Source organism: Peromyscus maniculatus, chromosome 10 (genome assembly GCF_049852395.1).
Source record: "Peromyscus maniculatus bairdii isolate BWxNUB_F1_BW_parent chromosome 10, HU_Pman_BW_mat_3.1, whole genome shotgun sequence".
Taxonomy (NCBI): domain Eukaryota; kingdom Metazoa; phylum Chordata; class Mammalia; order Rodentia; family Cricetidae; genus Peromyscus; species Peromyscus maniculatus.
In genome coordinates this window covers 6,409,631-6,429,250 of record NC_134861.1, presented here as the reverse complement: position 1 = coordinate 6,429,250, position 19,620 = coordinate 6,409,631, and the positions used below count along the sequence as shown (strand labels likewise).

The following is a 19,620-nucleotide window of genomic DNA, read 5'->3' as shown; positions in this document are numbered from 1 at the left end:
TCCCATTTATTCACCATAAAAGATCCTGCAAGATCATCTGTATTCTATCTTCACTTTGGAGGAAAAGAATGAATGAGATTAAGATGAGCTAAGTGGCCAGGTCTAGTTACGTACACTCTTAGTCCCGATATTTGGGAAGCAAAGGCAGGTGGAACTCTGCGTTTGAAGCCAGCCTGGTCTATGGAGGGAGTTCCAGGACAGAGGGCTACACAGAGAAACCCTGTCTCAAAAAAACAAACAAAAAAAGAGAAGCCAAGTGTCATATTGAAGGTCACATGGGTTAAAGGTAAAGTAGTAATCCAGTCCATGAGTGACACGCAACAATCCTTGGCCTCTCTTTCCTTCTCCAAAAGTTTCGTGGACAAGAAGGTGCATCATCCCTTTCCGAAGCTGTACCACTGATTACCAGACTTGCTCCTGTCTAGCTGGACTACTGGGAACTCTCAGCCAAACTCCCACCTTCTTGGGTAGGTTGCCCTTAAGCCCAATATCCTATTACAGCACCCTTTCTTGAATTAAAGGTTCCCTCTACAAATTTCTATGTGCAATGACTGGCTTCTTATATAGCTAAAGTTCCTATCATGCTGAGCAAGTTGGGGAACACTCATAGGGTCAAAGAACCTGAGTCCCAACTTTTCAAGATGAGCTAAAATGGAAAAGGCAGGAAACAACAGTCAGAACCCAGTACCTATGGCCTTGCCAACCAGCTAAGAACTTCCAATTAGCTATATATTCTGGACAGCTGACATATTAAGATCGGATAATGATTTTTCACACCCTAATTCTGCTTTCCTCAAAATAGGCATCCTTATTTTTATGCTAGCTTAAATACAGCACTCAAAAGCCACCTGTCAGAGGTTACCACTCAACTGCTTATGGAATATATATATATAAAATTATCAAAGATGATTTTTGTATAAGAAATGGATTTTTTTTTTTTTTTTTTTTTGGTTTTTCGAGACATGGTTTCTCTGTGTAGCTTTGCGCCTTTCCTGGAACTCACTTGGTAGCCCAAGCTGGCCTCAAACTCAGAGTTCCGCCTGCCTCTGCCTCCCCAGTGCTGGGATTAAAGGTGAGCGCCGCTACCGCCCAGCTAAGAAACGGATCTTAAATCTTACTCTTCTCTGAGGCTTACTTTCCTCCCCCCCCCCACTCCCGATCCCCGACCCCCACCCCAAGACAGGGTCTCACTATGCAGCCATGGCTTGTCCTGGAAATCACTATGAAGATCAGGTTGGCCTTGAACTCACAGACACCCACCTGCCTCGCCTGAGAGCTGTTATTAAAGGTGTGCACCATTGTATTGACTGTAAAATGTAGCTTTCGTTCTTGGGAACACAGCTTAGCAAAACAAATCAGAAATTAAGTATCAATGACTTAAGACCCTCCAGGATGACAGAAGCACACAATCAACCCATTTATAATATCCCAGTTAACTGTCACAAAGGCTTAAATGTTGGTGTGAAGACACCATGTAACTTTAACTTGACTTCCTATACTTGAAAGCATAGCAGAGGCCACGCTCAACCTCAGAGAGCGGCTCTCTATCTCAGCTACCTGACAAACATCATTTGTCAGTTTTCCACAGAAGAGACTACTTCAAAAAACCAAACAAGCACTAGGAAATTTGGAATCGCAGACCCTTGTAAGTAGTTCAAAGCCATTTCCCTCCATCTGACACATTCAGAATTCACCTGCCAACGTTTTAGGCAATGAGTTTAAGTTGTGGAGCACTTTTCAAGCATGAGAGCACTTACATTTGGAAGACAAAATCTGAATACAGTTCAAAAGCTCTCTGATGGGCTGGAGAGATGGTTCAGCCGTTCAAGGCTAGGCTCAACAACCAAAAGCTCTCTGACAAATTGGTTAATCCCAGCGCTAGGGAGGTGGAGGCGCCTGGTTTGGCCTACAACTGGCTGATAGGAAAGCACTCAATCAAGAACTCATGTTACGCTTAAAAATTCCCTCCCATGCATACTTCATCATTCATTCATCCATTCATTCTCTCTCCTCTAACGCTGAAAATTACTATCTGATGCTTTATCAATTAGGGAAGAGTAAAGGCAGTATACAAATAAGGCCCAGCTTTACTAAGTAAAGGAGGCTAGGGACAATAAGCCATGCTGGAGTTCATGAAAGTGTTCACACTAAGGAAATACAGACATGGGCTCAGCTACAACATAATCCCTAGACTTTCCACTTTAGGAACGTTTCATATACTCTAGCCCAGGGCTTTTCAGAAAGCCAGAAATGAACTTATAGTTTACTGCAACTTGTTCATCTGTTCAGAAACACTCAGCAGCCAATATGACACAGATGCTATTATCTTTACCAAGTGTAAAATCTTGATGTGCCCGAGGTAGGGAGGACCACAAGACAACCAGTTAAAAAGCAGCTGTAGCAGGGCACACCTCTAGCTTCACACTCAAGAGGCTGAAGTGAGAGAGTACCACAGGTAAACAATGTCTCCAACAACAAAAACAGGAAGCTTAAAGTCACTCTGTATTCTTAAACAACGGAAGATAATATACAATATATAATGAATGAAGGCTTGCTTTTGTGAGTTCATATCTGATTTATAACAAAAGATAAAGAAAAAAAAAAACAGACTAAAAAGTCCACAACTACTCCTGACCAGGCCACTCCAATAGAAATTGGACTTTCAAGGAAACATCAATACAAAAGACACTGATCCTGTGAAGCATCCCAGAGCTGAAATCCTCACCTGATCCCATTCCACCCAATCACACAACTGTTACAGAACATCTGAGTGCAAACACATCCTTATCTACAAATTTCATACAGGGTCTGAGAAAACAGCCTTTCACCTAAGACCTACATTTTAAACCCAGTAGTCACACTTCCAAGAAAATGACCAAACTGATGCTTTACTATTTAGTCTCCAGTGAGTCACGGCAAGACTACCACTTTAAACAACTCCAATGAAATAGCTACACATTACTACTACATCAGTAACAGAACTTACTTTTGTATAGCGATGGGGGGATTTGGAGGTGGGCAGTTTCTTTAGGTCAAAGAAAGCATCTCCATTTTCTGTTTCATCCACACTTCTCTTCTCCATGGCTTCTTGGTGTACAATTTTTTTGCACCTGGTAAGATAAATTTCAGCACAAAATTGTCAAGGGGAACAATAAATATTCAGAACCCTTAGCTGCTTATGAAACGAAACTTTGAGGGGGAAAAAAATCTAAATAGTTGTGTAAAGAAATCCACCCCAAAATTATGGTATGAACTAGAACTAAACTGGAAAAAGAACCACCTTAAGTACTGAGTATCCACAGCACAAGGAAAGCAGAAGTGGAAGGGGCCCAACTCAGGGTACAACCTTTAATTATCTTTAATACAAAGAGAAACCAAAAGAGTCGCTGCCACCCACGAGAAGCGACCAGGCGGTGCTGGTGAAGTTTCCCGGAGTCGAGTAGGGGCAGGACTGGTTAGGCTGCCGATCCGGGAAGTCAGACTGCTGGAAAGTGCCTGTCACTTGTCAATGGACGGCACCAGCTGCCCCTTATTACCCCAATGGACGGGGCTGGGGCACCGGCCCGGGCGCACCGCTCTCGGCCGGCCACACCTGTGGCCATGTGAGGGGCGTCCGCGGCGAGGGAAGGTCCGGTGCGGGCCTCCTCCTCGGGGAAACTCCGCTCCTTAAACCAACCCCCGGCCCCTCGCGCAGGCCCCGGGCCGGAGGCCTCCTCGGGGAAGAAGGGCGGGGGCGATACTCACGGAGAGAGGCGGGCCGGAGGGAGCAGGGACCCAGTCCACAGGCCGGCCGCCTCCAGCCGGCGCAGGCCCGCCTGCTGCCCGCCGGCCGCCCGCGCGCCTCGCGCCTCTGCCGCCCCCTGCGCGCGCCCCGCCGCCCGCGCTCCCGGGGCAGCGCGCCGTCCTCGCCCGCAGGCCGGGGCCCTGCTCTTGCCGTACCCCTTGTTCGGAGCGCCCGCCGCCGGGCGGCCCCGCGCTTTGGCCGCCGCGTCCCTCCCCCGCCCCGCGCTCGCTCCAGGCCCGGCGCCGCTGCCCGCGGCCTGTGCTTGCGCCTCCCCCCCCCCAATCCGCTCGGGCTGGCTCTCCTCAGCCGCCGTAACCGCGGCCCGGCCCTCCGGCGGAGCTCTCCGCCCCCTCCCCCTAATAACCCCCGTCGCGCACCGCGGGGCCCAGGCACCGCCCTCGCAGCGCGCAGGACCTGGGGTGTCCGCGGCGGTGCCTGTCGGAAAAGCCGCACTGGGCGGCGCGCGCCGGGTTGGAGCTCCGCGTGGGCCGGGCGGCGAGAGCGCTGTAGCCAGCCAGGCACGATGGTCGAGGGGAAGTGGTCGCGACGGGAGCTGCGGGAGCCTGCGCCCGAACGCTCAGGCGGCCGCTGTGGGCAGCTCAAGGAAGGGCGCCCCGTTCCCACGCGTCGGGAAGGGCGGAGCCAGGAGCGCGCTGTCCCGGACCCGCGCCACGCCGGCGCGAGCCGGGTGGCCTGGGTGGGTGGGCTTCGTCCGGTCGCTGGCTGTCACCAGGCAGGGTCACACCTGGAGCGTGGGCAGCAGGAGCCAGTTAGAAGACCTTAGCGGTGTTGTGTTTGTGTTTACCATTGGCGTGATTTAGGGTAAAGCTCTGAGCGCCCTGATTCCCCTCCACCCCCCCCCCAAAAAAAAACCCTTGTTCCTAAAGTTACTAGAAGAGGATTAGCCATAAGGGCTGGTGCGTTAATAAGCAAGTTTGCCGCAATTATTTTTGATACTACGTGAAGAAAATTGACAAATTAATTGTATCTCCAGTGAACAACCTGAATCTTGCTTTACCCTGCGTGGGAAGGGAAGAGTTAAGTATGAAAATAGATGGCCGGTATCGGGCGCTTAGCCTTTGCCCGAGTGCCGAAACTCAAGCTGACAAGGATACAGATACGCATATAAGTAAATAATCCAAGAACTGCGGCTCTGGGAGTGACCCTGGTCTGTTTGAGAATGCCGAGCTGTTTCTGCACGATGGGACTGCCTACAGTAGATGTTTCTTGGGCGTGGAGGGAGACTTAGTTTTTTCTCTTTAAAGAACATGGAGGCTGAGCATGGTGGCCAGTGCATGTAATCTTAATTTTGTGGAGCTTGGGACCGGGAGTTCAAAGCCAGGGTGGGCAACATAGCATTTGAACATCATTTATTTTACTTGGGAAACTACTTCGCTTTCTTTCTGTGAGCCATGGCAACAAAAGTAATTTCCCCCCTTTGAAATTATTAAATAAAGTCTTTCTCACAAACTATCTTTTGTGACAGGGTTTCACTATGTAACCCTTACTGGCCTCCCAAGGGCTAGGATTACAGGTGTTTACCTCCAGAACTGCAGACAAGAGAGAGGACTTAGGCCTGAATCTCCACTGCAATGTAGGCTGTATAGAGTTAGGAATGTATTTATCTTTAGCTTGGATTGCCAGACGGTAAAAGTAATAAAGATTAAATTTGGCAACCAGAGGGGAAAGCCTTAGATCATCTGCATAAAGACTCTTTGAAAAACTTTTTTTTTTTTTTTTTTTTTTGAGATTAGGGTTTCTCTTTGTAACAGCCCTGACTGTCCTGTAACTCTGTAGACCAGGCTGGCCTATAACTTAATAAAGATCTGTCTGCCTCTTCCAAGTTCGGGAATTAAAGCTGTGTGCCACTGTGCCCGGCTGAAAAAAATTTAATAAAGTCTATGCAAAGACACAGTGTGAGAAAAGAAAAGTGGTTGCTTTTCTTTATTTTTTTTTTCCCCGAGACAGGGTTTCTTAGTGGAGCCCTGGCAATCCTCACAGAACACACATTGATCCCCTGCCTCTACCTCCGGAGTGCTGGAATCAAAGGTATGTGTCACCACCGCCTGGCTGGGATCTAGATATTTTTTTTTTTTTTTTTTTGAGACAGGGTTTCTCTGTGTTATTTTGGTGCCTGTCCTGGATCTCGCTCTGTAGACTAGGCTGGCCTCACAATCACAGAGATCCACCTGTCTCTGCATCCTGAGTGCTGGGATTAAAGGCTTATGCCACCACCACCCAGCTAGTTTTTTCCCCCTCTTTTAGCAACAGTTTATTAAAATGTACAATAGTCTCCAGGATAACACTTCATTCTAACTATAGGTGGCAAAGATGTTATTATAGTAAGGAATCCAAATGTTTAACAGGCTCCAGGATAACACTTCATTCTAGCTGTAGGTGGCAAAGATGTTATGGCAGAGAATCCAGATGTTTAAATAGGAATGGAAGAGGGTCACCATCATCTCAGATATGAGGAACAGCTTACTTTTTGCCAGATTTCTTAATTCCACCTGTGGCCAGGGATCCCTTCCCCACGGCCTTGGCTTTTAGCTTCTTGAGTTTCTTCTCTTTTTGTTTCTGCTTGAAAGCCTTATCTTCCTCGTCCATCTCTTTGTGCTGTTTCGGGGGCTTCTTTTTGCCACCTTCACAGCCCAACATGGTACCTACAGAGACCCCTTTCACCAGCGGGATCTAGATTCTTTTTTTTTTTTTTTCAAGACAGAGTTCAGGGTTTTTCTGTGTAGTATTGTCCTGGATATCGCTCTGTAGAACAGGCTGGCCTTGAACTCACAGAGATCTGCCTGGCTCTGCCTCCCAAGTGCTGGGATTAAAGGTATGTGTCACCACCGCCCAGCGGGGTCTGGATTCTTAAAGCTGAGAGAAAATAGGAATAACTCATTATGGAGTACAGAAGGCACCTACACCCAGGTGCTGAGTTAAAGACCCAGAGCTCAGGCATGCTAGGTACCAGGACTCTACCTGAGTTGTTCAGTATTTGGAGTCAAGCTCAGGTCTTAATCGGTGCTAGGAAGGTACTCTTGAAAACTGAGCAACATTCCTAGCCCAATAAATTATTTTCTCAAAGCTACCAAGTGTCACTTAGTGAAATCTGAGTGAATTTCACCACCCTGAACATCAGTCTCATCTGTCAGAAAAGAATCAAAGTTTGTACTTCTCTGTCTTGTAGAAGTAATTAGACATAACATTAAAATGAGCTGGGTGCCACATGGTGGCACAAGCCTGTAATTGCAACATTCAGGAGATGTCTACCTGTGACCTCCAGGATAGCATGGTCTCTACATAGTGAGTTCTAGGCCAGCCAGGGCTACAGAGTGAGACCCTGTCTAAAAAATAAAAGGCAGGGGCTGGAGAAATGGCTCAGAGGTTAAGAGCACTGCTTGTTCTAAAGGTCCTGAGTTCAATTCCCAGCAACCACATGGTGGCTCTCAACCATCTGTAATGAGATCTGGTGCCCTCTTCTGGCCTGCAGGGATATGTGCAGACAGAACACTGTATACGAAATAAATAAATCTTTAAAAAATAAATAAATAAATAATAAAAGGCAGAGCCTGGAGAAATGGCCCAGCAGTTTAGAGCATAGGCTGCTCTTGCTGAGGATCCAAGTTTGATTCCAAGCACTTGGATTATTTCACTCTACTTGTAACTCCAGTTCGAGGACAGACACCTTCTGGCCTCTGAAGACACTAGGCATGCATGTAGTGCACTTCATACATACAGGTAAGCCACTAATACACATTAAATAAACCTTTAAAAAAACATGAAAATAATCAAAGAAAAATTAGGGACTGAGGATGTAGCTCAGTGGCAGAGTACAAACTTAATATATCCAAGGCCCTCAGTTTGATTCCCTAGCAACCACCTAAAAACCAAAACAATAACAAAAAAAACCATACTCAAAACCAGAGGATTAAGCCAGTATTTGGCTCCCAACTTTATAAACTGGAGGGGTACCACCAGCTGTTCTGACTCATTCAACATCACCTGATGGTGGCTTAAAGGCCAGGAGCTCAGACCCCTTAAAGGATCCTTTATTCACGTGCTTGGGAATTGAAAGTGCTGTCAGCTGGGGCTACTGGAGCTTTGAAACACACATGTCCTTTTTATATATATTTTGTTATTATTTATTAGATTTATTTATTTATTATGTATACAGTGTCCTGCATGCATGCTTGCAGGCCAGAAGAGGGCACCAGATCTCATTATAGATGGTTTTGAACTACCACATGGTTGCTGGGAATTGAACTCAGGTCCTCTGGAAGAGCAGCTGGTGCTCTTAACCTCTGAGCCATCTCCAGCCCCACCCTTTTTATTTTTTAAAAGATTTTTATTTTATATGTATATTTGAGTGTCTTTTGTATATGTATGTACATGCCTGGTGCCCTCAAAGCTTAGAAGGTGACTCATCTGGAACTGGAGGTTAGAGATGGAGTCAGCGTGGGTGCTGGGAGCTGCATCCCAGTCCTCTGCAAGAACTGCCAAGCCATCTCTCCCACCCCTACACGACCTCTTTATTATGTATGTGTGGTACCCTCAGAGGTCAGAGGAAGGTATCAGATCCCCTGGAACAGGAGTTGCAGATGGTTTTGAGCAACCATGTGGGTACTAGGAACTGAACTTGGCTCCTCTGGAAGAACAAGTGTTCTTAACTGCTGAGCCATCTCTCTACCTCCCTATACATAGCCTCTTAATATGGCCTGAGCTTCAGATTTCAAGGATACATGTCTAGATATTTGCAGTGTGGTTTTTGTTTTGTTTTTTTCCATGCTGAGACGTGAACCCAGGAGCTTGCATACACTAGGAAGGGGCTCTATCAGGAGCCACACATGCCAGCCCTCCGTTCTTTTTCTAACCTGGTCCTGAAGGCATTGTTACTTTTGCTATATCCCACATTCTGTTTCTTATAAAGGAATCACAAAAATGGTACTGTGTTCAAGAGGACAAGAATTGACTTGTTTATATGGGAGAAATGTCAACTTGTTGGTGTTAAAAAGTGCCAGAAGCCATGTATGTCAGTGCTTAAGGAATTGTTGCTAACATGATTCGTGCCTGGAACTAATTTCCTAAAATCTCTTGTCTATCCTAGTTTGGGACTACTCTTTACTAAGTCTTATTTAATAGATTATAGAACTGTGGCCTCACCTCTCTTCATTTTGTTGTTGTTGTTGTTATTGTTGGGTTTTTTGTTTGTTTTTTGTTTTGTTTTGGTTTTTGGTTTTTCAAGACAGGGCTTTTCTTTGTAACTCTGGCTGTCTTTGAACTAGATCTATAGACCAAGCTGGCCTCACAAAGATCCGCCTGCCTCTGCCTCCCAAGTGCTGGGATTAAAGGTGTGTGCTGTGCCACCACCGCCTGCCTCTCTTCATTCTTAAAAGCTTTGTTTTAGTTTGTGAGAAAGAAGACAATTACAATTTAGGGTTAAAGGTAAAACTTTACTAAGGAAGGGCACCTATAAACTCTCTTCTATGAAAAAGCAAGGCACTAGCTAAGCCTTTTTTCTTTGTTGCTTTTTATTTTTTGACTTTCTGAGACAGGGTTTTTCTATTATGTAACCCTGGTTGTCCTGGCTGGCCTTGAACTCACAAAGATTCACCTGTCTCTGCCTCCTGAGTCCTGAGATTAAAGATATTCACCCCTCGGCCTAGTTACACTTTTGGTTTTATAGAAGAGAAATGCTTCATGAAGTGCTAGACACCAAGAAGCCTATACTAGTTATTATTATATGTGGTGGTTTCAATGAGAATGGCCACCACAGGCTCATCCCCTGTTGGTGGAACTGGTTGGGAAGGATTAGGAGGTGTGGCCTTGTTGAAGGAGGTCTGTCACTGGGGCTAGGTTTGAGGTTTCAAAAGACTGGCACCAGCTGGGCAGTGGTGCCATATTTGTGGTGGTTGGGGAGGAACGGCCAAGGTCAGCAGTGAGCTAAGTAACACATGTTGGCAAAGCGAACATGGGATACCTCTGACAACTGTCTAAGGACTGATAACCACAATCCACGGGGAGAAGAGTCCCCAGAAACCACAATCTTGACTCCTAAGAGGCATCGGACAGGTCTTGCAAGTCTGTTCCTGGACAAGGACACAAAACTAAATTCTCTTTATCCTTTCATGAGGGCCTCTAAGAAAGTCTTGGGTAGGTCTGGTCTCCCCACAGTGTTAATCACAGCAATTGAAAGTAACATATGCTACATCTTCCTGGTAGGACTGATGGTTTTCCTGTAACTCACATGGAAATACTGCTTATCTTTTCCTCAAATTGTCAAAGCTGAGGGTGATGAATGCACACAATGGGAAAAAGCATCAGCAAATCAACTCGAATCCAGAGTACACTTAGTGGCTGGAGAAATTGCTCAGTACTTACTGCTCTTGCAGATGACTCGGGTTTGATTCCCTGCACCCACTTTGAGCAGCTCATAACCACCTATAACTCCAGCTCCAGGGTATCCAATGCCTTGGATTTCCAGGGCATCTGCACTCACATGAACATTCCCTTACCAGACACATGCACACATACATATAATTAAAACCAGGTATTAAAAAAATGTACCCATTTCTGCCGGGTGGTGGTGGCACACGCCTTTAATCCCAGCACTCAGGAGGCAGAGGCAGGCGGATCTCTGTGAGTTCGAGGCCAGCCTGGTCTCCAAAGAGAGTTCCAGGAAAGGCACAAAGCTACACAGAGAAACCTTGTCTCAAAAAACCAAAAAAAAAAAAAAAAAAAAAAAAAAAGTACCCATTTCTATTTCTAATCCTGGATATATCAAATTTATATAATTTATGTGACAATACTTGTAAGACTAATTTATAGTAAACTAAAAAATGGTTCCAGTATTTTGACTACAAAATTAATCAAATTACCTTATCAATACTTGAAGCTATAACTTCAGGTGAGTTATCACCAAAAGGTTAGTTTTCTCTAAAACATAACTTCATTTTGTTGAGTTTTTTTCTTTTTCTTTTTTAATGTGCAGTGGTGTCTGGACCCCTGGAAGTTAAAGCTGCCATATTATGAGTGATGGGAATTGATCTGGATCCTTTGGAAGAGCAGTCAGTGCTCTTAACTACTGAGCCATCTCTCTAGCCCTTTTGTGGGCACTTTTGAAACAAGGTCTTGGTTTGTAGTCTTAGCTTGCCTTGAACTTTCTATGTAGACCAGTCTAGCCTGGAACTCATGTTCACCTGCTGCCTCTCCAGTGTTGGAATTAAAGGTGTGTGCCGCCATACCCGGCCCAGCTGTTTTGTTTTTGAGAGCAAGTCTTTGCAAATTTCAACAGTGGTTTTAAAATTGGTAATTTTTCCTGCCTCAGCCTCCCGAGTAGCTAAAGAGTACAGGCATGCACCACCAGGCCAGATTTATTTATTTTCCTGTTACCTTTTATTTATTGACTTGTGTGTGTGCACGGGCATAGCTTGTGGCTGGAGGTCAAAGGATGACTTGTCAGCGAGTTCTCTTCTGCCGTAGAGGTCCTGGGGATTGGGCCCAGGTTCTATGGCTTAGTAACAGGTGGTTTACCTGCTGAGCTATCTTGTCAGCTCAGCCCACTGTATTTCAACACTATTTATTTGCTTGCTACTCATATAGTCTCACTCTAGCCAAGGCTGTATGTACTGCATCTTACTAAATAGGCCTGGTTGTTTTGAAACTGCAGTGATCCTCCTGCCTCAACCTCTTACAGATGGTTGCCACCAATAAATGGTTTTAAACACTTTGAATTACAAAATCACCATTTGTAAAAAGGACCAAGAAAGTATTGAGTTTAATTTAAAAAAAAATATACTTATTTTGTGTATGAGTGTTTTGCCTGCATCTAGGTCAAAAGAGTGCGATTTGTAGTCACAGCCTTTTAAAAGCCACCATATAGGTGCTGGGAATCTGGATGGGCAAAAAGTGCTCTTAACCGCTGAGTCACGTCTCCTGCCTCTTGGTTCTAATCTTCACCCACCCACCAATAGTTAGTCTTCCTTGTTTTTATTATGAAATCTCTTAGTCTTTTCTCAAAGCTTTGTCTTCAAAGATAGAGCACTAATTGGCCGATCTAATGCGGAGATTACCTACGTGTGCTAGCATGCCCATGTCCGACACCTGTCTGTCACACGCCATTTCGTGCAGGAGGCGTTACTTAGAGACCCGCATCCAAGAAGCGCCCAAACTTCCGGCCAAGAGAACCGTCGGAAGCTGAGCTCAGAGACAAGCCAAAGGCCTCTATTCCCTGGGAGAGCGCGCGCACTAAACACAACAGAGCAGCTTCCGGCGCGGGCCGCGTTGCCTTGGACACGGGGGCGGGGCCGCCGGCGCAGGGCGCGAAATCCGGGGCCGCTGGTCTTTCCTGCAACCTCTTCCCTGCGTTCACTGAGGAGTCGTCACCCTCAGGTACGAGGCCAGGCCTAGCGACCCCAGCCTTTGAATGGCTCAATCCCCCTGCTTCAAAGCGGGCAGAGGGCGGGTGCCTAGAAGCTGGGCCCTGAGACTGCTCTTCCTCCTGTTCAAGTGCAGGAGATGCTGCCTACCCACAAGGCTTTGGTCCATGCGTGGAAATGCGAGCAGAGCGTGCGTGAGGTCGTTCGGAGCCCGCCCTCCTTGCCCGGGCTCCTCTCGCGCTGTCTTTGCAGGGCCTCTGCGTCCTCCTCCCGCTGATGGAGAGCTCTTTAAGGTGATGCTCCTGCCCGCGCGAAGCTTATTAGCCTGCTCCGATCGAGATTCGATTCAGGGGTGTGCCTGGGCGAGGAGCTCATTGTGTACGCCGCTCTCGAGTGACCTAGCCGAGAGCTGAATCCACATTGCATTTTTACCACGGATCCTCTTCTGGAGGTGTGCTGAGGCTTGGACGCCAGTGCCACTTCTGTCCCCTGTTAGCCGATGACCTTGAGCACCACCTGAAAGTGATTATAAGTGCCTGCTGAGGTGGCTGTGTTAAAGTGGGTCGTTCATGGAAAGTGCTTTGGGGAAAGCATGGAACCTGCGCTGTAAATGTCATCTTCATTGTAGTCCGTGTGCCTTAGATTGTGTGGTAATTACCAAGTGTTGAGAAAAGACTTGATGGGAAGGCTTCCTGGAAGCAGTAGTTGAAACTTACTCAGGGGCTTGATATATAAATGTCTTCTTTTTCTTTAATATAGAATCTTTTATTTTTTAAAAGTTGTACAATACTGTAGCTACATTTGTGTATTTCACATTATCATGGTTTTTAAATTATATTCTTTAAAATGAAAGGTTATACATTAAAGGTGCCAGAGAAATGGTTCAACACTTATTAAGAACTCTTACTGCAGCCAGGTGGTGGCACACACCTTTGATCCCAGCACTCAGGAGGCAGAGGCAGGTGGATCTCTGTGAGTTCGAGGCCAGCCTGGTCTACAAAGCGAGATCCAGGACAGGCTCCAAAGCTATGAAGAGACCCTGTCTCAAAAAACAAAAAAACAAAAACAAAAACAAAAACAACAAGAACTCTTACTGCTCGTCCAGGTGACCCCAGTTGATTCCCATCTGGTGGCTCACAAGACACCTGTACTTCCATCTTAGAGGTAGATTGCTTGTCCGGTGTCCTGGAGGCTTTGGACTCCATTTCTAGTATGTCTGTAACACAAAGTTGTTCACACTAGCCTGATAACCCAGGCTGACCTCCGATTCATGACTATTAAAAATAATAAAATAAGATTTATGTGTGTGACTTTTGCCTACATGAGTGCCTGTACCTTGTACATGCCTGTTACCCTCAGAAGCCAAAATGGGGAGGTCAGAAGAGATTGTCAGATCCCCCAGAACTGGAGGTACAGGTGGTTGTGAGTCACCATTGAGTGTTGGGAATTTAATCTGGGTACTCCAGAAAAGCAGTCAGTGCTCTCAACAGCTGAGCCATCAGTCCAGCCCCTAAGCTCCTCCCTAGCCTCCCACCGCAAAGATTCACTATCTTTTTAGTTATGTGTCTGTGGAGGTACATGTGCATGTTTGTACAGGGGCCCTTGAGGCCAGGGGCGTTGGATCCCTGGGAACTGGAGTTACAAGTAGTTGTAAGCCATCCACTGTGGGTGCTAGGAATCAACCCAAGTCCTCAGCAGGAGTATCATGTGTTCTTAACTGCTGAGCTCTCTCTCCAGCCCTGATCTCAGCTTTTTAGACTGTGGGTCATGACTCCTTACAACAGTAAAGGCTTCTAAACATGTGACCAAAATGAACTAAAAAATAAAATGTCATGTATCTCAGGTGTTTGGGGCAATCCTCGTCTGTATTGCTTGCATCACATGACCTTGTTTGTGGTGGCCTTGCTTCTGACACACATGTAGTCTCACTGTGGGAGCAGTCACACTACCACAGGCCAACAGACAAGGCCTGAAATTCCTTAGTTGAAGTTCAAGATCAAGTTGCAGTATTTTTACTTTTTTGTTTTGTTTTTTTGAGACAGGGTTTCTCTGTGTGGCCCTGCTGTCCTGGAACTTGCTCTGTAGACCAGGCTAGCCTCAAACTTGCAGAGATCCACCTGCCTCTGCCTCCCGAGTGCTAGGATTAAAAGGCATGTGCCACCACAGCCTGGCTCAGGAGTAACTTTTCTTTTTCTTTCTTTCTTTTTTCTTTTTTTTTAAGATTTTATTTATTGGGACTGGAGAGATGGCTCAGCAGTTAAGAGCACTGACTACTCTTCCAGGAGTCCTGAGTTCAATTCCCAGCAACCACATGGTGGCTCACAACCATCTGTAATGAGATCTGGTGCCCTCTTCTGGCTTGCATGGACACATGCAGGCAGAATACTGTATACATAATAAGTCTAAAAAAAACCCAACACATAATAGAGAAAAATAGACTATAATTTGTTTCATTTATTTATTTTATGTATATGAGTGCTCTTATGTGCCTGTATGCCTTTATGCCAGAAGAGGGCACCAGATCCCAATGTAGATGGTTGTGATCCACCTTGTGTTGCTGTGATCTAACTCAGGACCTCTGGAAGAGCAGCCAGTGCTCTTAACTGCTGAGCCATCTTTCCAGCCCCCAGAAGTAACTTTTTAATAATACAAATTAGATGGGCTGGAGAGATGGCTCAGCAGTTAAGATCACTGGCTGCTCTTCCAGAGGTCCTGAGTTCAACTCCCAGCAACCACATGGTGGCTCACAACCATCTGTAATAAGATCTGGCATGTGGGCAGAACACTGTATACATAATACACAATAAATAAATCTTTAAAAAAATACAAATTAGAATAAGGTAAGTGCTTTGGCTACTTCTGTGTCAACTTGACACAAGCTAGAGCTATCTGAAAGGAAGGAACTTCAGTTGAGAAAATGCCACCATAAGGTCCATTTATAGGGCATTTCTTATTTATTTATTTATTTATTTATTTATTTTGAGACAGGGTTTCTCTGTGTAACATCCCTGGCTGTCCTGGAACTCACATTGTAAACTAGGTCGATCTTCAGCTCACAACAGGTCCACCTGCCTCTGCCTCCTGAGTGCTGGGATTAAAGGCTTGTGCCACCACTGCCCAACTGTAGGGCAATTAGATACTGATCAGGGAATCCTAATCTATTGTGGGTGGAGTCATCCCTGGGCTGGTGGTCCTGGGTTCTATAAGAAAGCCGTGATGAGCAAGCCAGTAAGCAGCATTCCTCCATGGTCTCTGCATCAGCTCCTGCCTCCAGGTTCCTGCCCTGTTTGAGTTTCTGTCCTGACTTCCTTTGATGATGAGCAGTGATGTGGAAGTGTAAGCCAAAGAAACCCTTTCCTTTCCTCCTCAAGTTGCTTTGGCCATGGTGTTTCATCACAGCACTAGAAACCCTGACCAGGACAGTAAGAGGTTGTTCATGCTTAGTTAGCATTGAATTAAGAAGCAGAGGGCCAGGGACCTCAGAGCAGGCAGGCAGCTGTTTAGAAGTGGGACCCCTGGGAGTGTACAAGCAATTTATTCTCTTCTGTCCCTTTTCTGCAGTTATAAGAGGAAGATGAAGGGCTGTGGTTCATCAGTAATCCAGGCACAGAAATACATATAACCACTCGTTGAATTTCCATCCAATTGTTCAGCAGAGAATGGAGAAGAAGATTGACTCCAGGTACGTGATGGAATCGGGCAAAATTGACAGCTGAAGTTACGGTTCAACTGCTTGGATCATGTGCATGTGCCACCACACCTGGCTAATGCTGAAATACAATGTTTGGTTTAAAAGTATGTTGTTTCAGCGGGGCAGTGGTGGCACACGCCTTTAATCCCAGTGCTTGGGAGGCAGAGGCAGGTGGATCTCTTGAGTTTGAGGCCAGCCTGGTCTAGAGTGAGTTCCAGGGCAGCCAGGGCTGCACAGAGAAACCTGTTTAGAAAAAACAATAACTAAATAGATAAATAAAAAGTAAAAGTGTCAGGTTTCATATTGGTATCAGAGTTACGTTATCTGAAAACAATTTTTTTTTTTTAAGATTTATTTATTTATTATGTATACAGAGGAGGGCGCCAGATCTCATTACAGATGGTAGTGAGCCACCATGTGGTTGCTGGGAATTGAACTCAGGACCTCTGGAAGAGCAGTCGGTGCTCTTAACCTCTGAGCCATCTCTCCAGCCCCTGAAAACAATTTTTAATTGCTGTTTTGAAAGACTTGGAGCCAGGTGTGTGGTGCATGCCAGTCATCCCAGCACTTAGGAAGTGGAAGCAGGAGCATCAGGAGTTCAAGGCCAGTCTGGGCCATATGAGACCCTGTCTCAAAAAAACTACGAAAAGATTTGCTTATTTTCTTGTTTAAGTAGCAGAGGTGCAGTGCCTGCAGAGTTCCAAGGGCGTTGGATCCCTTGGAATTAGAATTGCAGGGGTGTGTGAGCCACTGGATTTGGGTGCTGGGACCTGAAGTCTGGTCCTCATGAGAGCAGCAAGCTCGTTTAACCATTGACCTATCAATCCAGTTCCCTAAAAATTAAAAAAACTGTATTACAAACATTCATTCATTCATTCATTCATTTATTTATGCATTTATGCATTTATCTATTTATTTATTTAGACACCATGTCTCCGTGTAGCCCTGGCTGTCCTGGAACTCACTGTGTAGACCAGGCTGGCCTTGAACCCATAGATTCACCTGTCTACTGCCTTTGTCTAGTGAGTACTGGGATTAAAAGCGTGCACCACCACTGCTTTGCTAAAAAGTTTATTTTTATGTGGCTGAGTGTTTTGTCTGCATGTATGTCTCTGCACCAGTACATGCCTGGTGCTGTTGGAGGGCAGAGATGTCAAGTCCCCTGGAACTGGAGTTACAAATGGTTTTGAGCCACCGTGTGGATGCTGGGAGCCTAACCCAGGTCCTCTGAAAGAACAGCAGTGCCCTGAACCCCCAAGCCATCTCTCTAGCCTCTTCCTTAAGATTTAATTATTATCTTAGTTTCTTTTGAAGTACTAGAGACAGAACCTGAGACTTTGTGAAGTTTATCTCTGAGCCAAAATCCCAGCCCCTCAATTGTAGTTTATACTTAGGAACTTGTTTCTAGTTTGTGAATGATTTCCTTTAAAACAATAAAAACTAAAGAACATGCTAGGCCTAATGACCTCACTGTTGCTCTGCGTTTTCACCTAGTGCTGGCCCAGCAGTGCTGGTTGCTGGATTTCTGTTAGGTCAGGCTGCTTTCTCTTCGGGCATAGTCAGCCCCAGTCTCCATGACTGTAACAATAGCTTTGTTGAGTGTTAAAATATATTTATAGTGTATGAAGAGTTCTTTCTTTCCTTTCTGCCCAAATTTAAGGTCTTTTAAGGATGGTGTGGCTAAGAAACCTTGTTCTCCAAAAGCACTGCCCTTCAAAAAGTCTTCTGCCTTCTCTGGGACCCAGAGGGAGTTACCTAGAAGCTGTCATTCTTTATACTATCATCATACCTCACAAAATTGGGCTCGACACCGACTAAGAGAACTGCGAAGCAGGTGAGACTTTTCATTTGTTTTTCTGCCCAAACTGAAGGAATGATTCTTATTTTTCCTATGTCAGTTAAGTTGGAGAACTCTTCTGAATGGAATATTCACATCAAAAGAATATTTAGGGCCAGGGCTGATGGTGCTTGTCTTTAATCCGAGCCCTCAGGAAGCAGAGGCAGACAGGTTTCTGTGAGTTTTGAGAGTAACCCATTCTACTTAGAGAGCTCCAGGCCAACCAGGGTTACATAGCATGAGACTTTGTCTTGGGGGAAAAAAAAAAAAGAAGACTATTGGCTGGGCAGTGGTGGCGCATGCCTTTAATCCCAGCATTCGGGAGGCAGAGGGAGGCTGATCTCTGTGAGTTCGAGGCCAGCCTGGGCTACAAAGTGAGTTCCAGGAAAGGCATAAAGCTACACAGAGAAACCCTGTCTCGAAAAACCAAAAAAAAAAAAAAAAGAAAAAAGAAAAAGAAAAAGAAGACTATTTAGGAAACTGTAGATAGTCTGCATCATCCACTGTTCATTTATGGTTTCCAGTTGTGACGTATACAATTAGCTGAGTCCTGAAGGATCATGTAAGACTAAGCTAGACAAAAGGTAGGAAGAAGAGGGTTTCAGGCTGAGCCCAGAGACTGACAAGAAGAATGAGCGCATGTGTATGTGTATCAGGCACTGTGCTAGGTTCCTGCTTTCAGCACAGCCACAGGGAATGGCAGACATCCTGTGCGCTGATGTCTTACAGTGGCACAGCACTGCACAGGGGTTGGAGTAGAGGGCACTGAGTGCCCCACCCCTCCTTGCTCAGTGTTCAGGAAAGGTCAGACACCTGGATTTTTGCCGGGGATTTTAAACAGGAAGAAAAATGAGGAGAGGATGGTTCCCCTCAAACCCGATGTCCTTGTCTTGTCACTGACAAAATACTTCATACTGAAAGGTGTTCTGTGTTATCTTGTTTACGGTGAGTCTGGATGGTGACACAGGCAGGAGAAAGCAAGAACATGGTGGTTCAAAGCCAGTCTGGGCTACAAGTGGCATCTGTCAAAAAAATTATACTTCTCGGGACAGTGGTGGCACACGCCTTTAATCCCAGCACTCGGGAGGCAGAGGCAGGTGGGTCTCTGAGTTTGAGGCCAGCCTGGTCTGCAGAGTGATTTACAGGATAGCCGGGGTTGTTACATAGAGAAACCCTGTCTTGAAAAAAACGAACAAACAAACAAAAATTATCCTTCTAAGTTTCCTAAAATGATGACAAAGGAAAACAGAGTGTGTGCTCCAATGTGAGTCTTCTCTTTGTCCACAGAATAAAAAGAAAACAATTTGATGGGATTTTATTATTAAGAAATTTTCTATTCATTTTATATACCAACCACAGATTCCCCTGTCCTCCCACCCCTCAGCCTTCCTCCCCAACCCATCCCCCATTCCCACCTCCTCCAAGGCAAGGCCTGCCATGGGGAGCCAGCAGAGCCTGGTACATTCAGTTGAGGTAGGTCCACGCCCCTCCCCCTGCACCAAGGCTGTGTAAGGTGTCCCCCATAGGTAGTGGGCTCCAAAAAGCCTGCCTATGCCCCAGGGATGGATCCTGATCCCACTGCCAGGGGGCCCCTTAAGCAGGTCAAGCTACACAACTGTCTCACCTATGCAGAGGGCCTAGTCCTGTCCCATGGAGGCTCCATAGCTATTAGTCCACAGTTGAAGAGTTTTGATGAGATTTTAAAAAGATAATGTTTATATGCCCTTGTGTTGAGTTCTACTATTGCTAGCTCTAAGCTACCACAGTCGGGCACAGAAAAAGTCCTTCAGGTAATCCTGGTGCATGTTAAACTGTGTAGGACTCAACTTTTTGCAAGCTTTGAGACTTACAGTCTCTGAATTTTATTATAGCAATGCCTGTCTTTAAAAAGATAATTATAAAGTGGCTGGGTTTGCAAGTTAATGGTAGAGTA

At 45.7% G+C, this 19,620-nt stretch overlaps 2 protein-coding genes and 1 pseudogene across 11 annotated transcripts in view; 1 reads left to right on the top strand and 2 right to left on the bottom strand.

Moving 5' to 3' along the window:
* Positions 1–3,971, bottom strand: part of Eif4enif1 (eukaryotic translation initiation factor 4E nuclear import factor 1) — a 41,835-nt gene extending 37,864 nt beyond the window's left edge. Inside the window, exons 1-2 of one of the 2 annotated variants that reach the window (XM_006972909.3) lie at positions 3,745–3,971; positions 2,987–3,110 (exon numbers count right to left, since the gene is read on the bottom strand). In XM_006972909.3, the coding sequence (XP_006972971.1) occupies positions 2,987–3,082 (96 nt within the window). In that variant the 5' untranslated portion in view covers positions 3,083–3,110; positions 3,745–3,971. Of the gene's footprint in view, positions 1–2,986; positions 3,111–3,346 lie in introns of both variants that reach the window. The other variant, XM_042285746.2, reaches the window with a different exon arrangement.
* A 2,186-nt stretch (positions 3,972–6,157) lies between these two features.
* Positions 6,158–6,458, bottom strand: LOC121832569 (translation machinery-associated protein 7 pseudogene; annotated as a pseudogene).
* Positions 6,459–11,911: 5,453 nt separating this feature from the next.
* The window catches only part of Sfi1 (SFI1 centrin binding protein), a 60,370-nt gene continuing 52,661 nt past the window's right edge, over positions 11,912–19,620 (top strand). For 4 of the 9 annotated variants that reach the window (XM_076547017.1, XM_076547016.1, XM_076547015.1 and 1 more), the window contains exons 1-3: positions 12,033–12,172; positions 15,721–15,841; positions 17,511–17,684. In XM_076547017.1, coding sequence (XP_076403132.1) covers positions 15,819–15,841; positions 17,511–17,684 — 197 coding nt within the window. In that variant the 5' untranslated portion in view covers positions 12,033–12,172; positions 15,721–15,818. Of the gene's footprint in view, positions 12,173–12,322; positions 12,453–12,588; positions 12,611–15,720; positions 15,842–17,510; positions 17,685–19,620 lie in introns of those variants that run through there. The other 5 variants (XM_015991571.3, XM_076547018.1, XM_076547019.1 and 2 more) reach the window with 5 other exon arrangements.